Source organism: Bidens hawaiensis, unplaced genomic scaffold (genome assembly GCF_021521415.1).
Source record: "Bidens hawaiensis isolate Kalapana, Puna unplaced genomic scaffold, B.hawaiensis_p1.1 tig00044082_1, whole genome shotgun sequence".
In the NCBI taxonomy this organism is placed as follows: Eukaryota; Viridiplantae; Streptophyta; class Magnoliopsida; order Asterales; family Asteraceae; genus Bidens; species Bidens hawaiensis.
In genome coordinates, this window is record NW_027497812.1 from 1 (window position 1) to 4,497 (window position 4,497).

Here is a 4,497-nt window from a genome sequence, read left to right on the forward strand (position 1 = left end):
TGCTGAAGTATAAGAGTTAGTGCCTTATGCGTGTAGCCTTACTGTTAGTGCGGGTAGCCTTCCTTCTTGGCTTGTACTCATAGCTGCGGGAACAGGCAGGGTCCTGTACCAATGGAGGCTTTCCTGCGGGAACAGCTGGCTTACTGCGTGTAAGGTCTTCATCTCTCTGAGCATGGTGGGTCCTGCGGAACCAGTTGGTCTTTGCGCAGACGTACCTCATCAAGGTGTGTCTTGCGGGTCCAACTGGGCTTTGCGGGGACCTACCTCTTCACTAACAAAACGTAAGTTCATAAAATATTTGGCTTCAACTTCATTGTCAAAGAAAACACGCTACCTTTTGATGATTTTGGAGGAATATTATCGGTATCCATATCCATGTCATCATCATCACTGTCGGAACCCGATTTACCAACTACTTTCTTTCCAGAATCATGAATTAAACTATCAATATCCCACATCTACAAACGAAAATGATGATTTTAAAAACTTCCTCAATCATGAAAAAACATAGTAACGCAAAAAAACACACCTTCAATATCGAATCATGTGATATACTTCCAAGAAACTTTCTATCATGGGAAAATGCTAAAACAAGAACATGACACATATTAGAGACAAGATTGTGTTTATCCATACTACAAACGTACAAATGAGACATAATGAGAACTTCAACAGGATCAAAACAAGAACAAAACATAGATGAGAAACAAGATTGTGTGTGTGTGTGTGTGTGTATCCATACTACAAAAGTACAAATGAGACATACCGAGGCCTTCAACAGGATACTCCGAGTGCTCTGCAATTGGCTGAATTATTCTGTTGGGTAATATACCTACCAAACTAAAGACAATGCAAAAAAGGTTTAAAACTTATATAAACGTTGAATTCAACAAAATAATTACAGAATCCTTCTCACCTGATGAGACCATTATCAGTTCCAGCAATAACCCTCTCTTCATCAAGCTAAAGAATATGGCAAGGGGCAAATCAATCTTTTGTAATTTAAACATAAATGGGTATATCTTATGCGAGTTTTTAATTGTGATGGACTGATGTTAACTTTTAACCAAAATAAAACTGTAAATAACTGACCTTTAACAAGGCGTTCACAGGGTTTGGGGTAAAAGCTGTAAATCGATCACTGGAATTATAAATAGAATAAGCAAACATATCCCACAAAACCAATAATATTTTGCACTTAAGAGAAACTTCATATTTCTTAAAACATACTCATTAGCATTAAATATTACCTGCAATCCTTGAAAAATCCCCACGAGTATAATAACATGTTTCCGCCTTCGGTCCCACATATAACTTTTTGACCATTCTGAGTATTTAACCAAGAAACACAAGTTACTTGCAAATTCCGAAAACAACATGATATCAAATTTCTAATAAACAATTGTTCCCTGTCAGAATGAGACCTATTTCTAACTGCTATTGTGAGCATTGAATAGTTTACATTAAAAATATACCTTCATTATCACTATTGACAGTGGCTCATCTTCAGAGAACTCTGATTGTGTTTGAACCTGTATAAATAAGTAACTTTAAATGTATGGCTATACAAATGTAATTTAAATTAAATTATTATTGTATTATATTAAAAGCATACCTTGTTACTTCGCAGATTACAAACAGATAGAGTGCCATCTCCACTACACAAGTTAGATTTACCAATGTCAAAAATTAATATCTCAAACAATAGAAGTATACACAAAAACAAAAAATAAAGAAATACCTTGTTCCCAAAAGTTTCATGGAATCGGGTTCAAATGTCATATCAGTAATGTGCTCTTCATGAACTTGAAACGAATTGCAGCAGGATTGTTGCCTAGTATCCCATACCTACACCGGATTTATGGTCACACATCGAAGGGTAGAATTGGAAACAAAAACCAGAACTTTAAGCATCTGTTGAAGTTGAAACATATATAACAAGTAAGAAACCTTCATGCACCCTTCATCCCCTCCAGAAGCAATTGTTGTTTCTGTGAGATTAACCAACCGGTTAACAGCACTCCTGCAACACAGATAATTATTATACACAAAAGATCAATTCTTAATAATAACCAAAATCATAAAATAACAACACCTACTCATGTGAGTTTTCAAGACGAGCAACTGGAGATCCGGTTTCAACATCAGTAGCCAAGATAGAACAGTCAGGAGAACCCGTGAGGATTACTGATAATAAACATAAACAAACAATAAACAACATTAAGTTAATTCATCGGAATCAAGAGAATCAGTATTCAATCAGTTTTGCATAACATATAAACAATGATGTCAATTACCACGCCCTTCATTGATGAACCTAACAGCTCTACATGATTCATTGTGAGCACGCACCATCAAAACCCTAAAATAACAGTAAACAAAGAAAATCCAAATTTAACAAAATCAAACAATTTTCTCCCATAGATATGTATGTAGGGGTGCCAACGAGCCGAATTGCTAACGAGCTACTCGATCTCAGATCAATAAAAAGCTCGAAATGAGCCAAGCTTTTTTGAGCCCAAGCCAAGCGCGAGCCTCAAATAAAGCTCGTATAGTTATCGAGCCCGAGCTCGAGTCTTGTATGGAAAGCCTCGTTTAGGCTCATCGGTCCTTAACGGGCCTAATGTATTTGAAGTTTTAACTTTTACCTATATCGGGCATCTATGTATTAAGTTAACACTTCAAAGTCGAGTTTGAGCCCAGCTTTGGCTCGTTTAAGGTACTAGATGAGATCGAGCTGAGCTTAGGCTCGTTAAAAGTTTTTCGCAATATATATAAAATAATAAAAAATGAATACAAATTAATTAATGAATAATAAACTAGACGAGCTTGAAAAAACAACTGGCAAGCCGAGCTCGAGCTTTAGAAAAAGAGGTCAAAACGAACCGAGCTCAAGCCCTGGTAAGTAAAATCAAGCCGAGCTTGAGCCTGGTGGACCTCGTAAATTGTATGTGATGATATAGAGTAACCTTTGTGGTTCGGAATCTTCAGCATAACGGTATCTGCAAGGTATACATAGAGAATATTAGTTAGATAACATTAATTCAGCTAAAGTGATAAGTTGAAATTAATAAGGGAAGACTTACACGAAAAGGTTGCCAGTGATTAAACCGGCAGCGACAAGCTGGTTCGAGGGATGAAAATCGAGGTCGAATGCTATATTCTTCAAATTAATCTCCATCCGGATCAACACTACACCACACTAGATGTTGTTTAACTTAATACACATAAATTGATGTAAATAATCAAATGAATTGGCAGGTATGACTGATACTGATAGATCATCATATAAAGTGATTATGCTAGTGCAGTTTGATTGTGATTAAATTACGAGCAGCTTATTATTATTACCTTGAAGAGGCTTGCAGGACACAGGAACAACAATCGTAAACCCTAAACCCTAAAATAAAAATTATATTATATATTATTATTTATAGGTTGCTCACTATATTTGTTTTATATTTTCAACCCATTACTTTTTATTTTCTAAAACCAGTTTGTTTAGTCGATAATAATCCTAAAATCTATGTTAAATGTCTCACTTTTTAAATTTTATTTTTATTGGACAACTGTTAAAAAAAAACTTAACAGTATTAGGTTGCATATGAATTTCAAACTGATGTTTTAGGGTGTTTGTTCAAAAGAGGATATCAGTTGATTGATGTGAAACTTATCTCACAATGGTACTCAAACGATTTAATTTTTGTTAATTGGAAGTTCATATACCCGAATTGAAGTGTCGTTTTGAGCATCAATTCGAGGTAAGTTTTACATCAAACGGCTCTTATTCTCGTTCCGATCAAAAATTTTAAAACATTCATTTTGAAGTTTAAAAAAAACTTAACGACGTTAAGTTTTTTTTAGATGTCCATTGAGAACAAAATTTTTAAAAGGTTGGACCTCCAGCAAAAATAATCTCATTCGAAATTATCGGCCAATGAAAAAAAAATGGGATTAATAAAATCTAATTACCAACCAAAATGAATTCACATATATGGATATGTTTGTAGTAAATTTTATAATGTTAAAAGTATATTATGAATTATGATTTGTTCAAAATAATTGTCACCTCTTTCTTTAATTTTTAGGTTTTTTTATATTACTGTTACTATTAGAGTTAAGTGCTTTTTGCATCACTTGATGAACGGATAGATGCGGCCTGCAACCTCGGTATGAAAAATAGCTCATTTGCGTCCTTGATGTTTCAAAAGCATTTCCTTTGCAGCGACTGCCAGTTAGTCTTCACTTTTCTGGTTACAAAATGCTAAAAGATGATAATACCCCTGACCCATGATACACTTTGCGTCTTCGTGCTTGATTTGTTTTCTCACATAGTTCAATTCTCCTCATCGCTCAAATTGTTCAAAATGAGCTCTCTTCCGGCACCACCACTATTTCTATAACGTCAAACAGGAATCATAGTTTTAATTCGTATGACACGTTCCAGTTCACAGTCGAAGTTCGATTAATTGCAGTCGAATTTAGGTAACACATTAC

The 4,497-nt window shown here is 34.8% G+C and overlaps 1 protein-coding gene across 1 annotated transcript; it reads right to left on the reverse strand.

Annotated features, from left to right (window-relative positions):
* Positions 1-287: 287 nt before the first annotated feature.
* LOC143594706 (WD repeat-containing protein 55-like) lies at positions 288-3,364 on the reverse strand. Its single transcript, XM_077073949.1, has 15 exons — positions 3,352-3,364; positions 3,087-3,192; positions 2,970-3,002; positions 2,298-2,362; positions 2,100-2,187; positions 1,951-2,023; positions 1,742-1,848; positions 1,616-1,658; positions 1,476-1,532; positions 1,251-1,327; positions 1,093-1,141; positions 917-963; positions 767-840; positions 530-585; positions 288-458 (listed from the first exon to the last, which is right to left on the reverse strand). Exons 2-15 carry the CDS (start codon positions 3,179-3,181, stop codon positions 288-290), a joined length of 1,035 nt encoding a protein of 344 aa, XP_076930064.1. The 5' UTR covers positions 3,182-3,192; positions 3,352-3,364.
* Between the last annotated feature and the right edge of the window lie 1,133 nt (positions 3,365-4,497).

What these genes read in the sequence shown, in the direction of transcription:
- LOC143594706 (XM_077073949.1), bottom strand. Translation starts at nt 3,181, where the DNA reads ATGGAGATTAATTTGAAGAATATAGCATTCGACCTCGATTTTCATCCC. An exon ending in TGTCAATAGTGATAATGAAG is followed by an intron (nt 1,328 to 1,475) that starts GTATATTTTTAA and finishes TTAAATACTCAG; the next exon opens with AATGGTCAAAAAGTTATATG. An exon ending in CTGTGAACGCCTTGTTAAAG is followed by an intron (nt 964 to 1,092) that starts GTCAGTTATTTA and finishes CATATTCTTTAG; the next exon opens with CTTGATGAAGAGAGGGTTAT.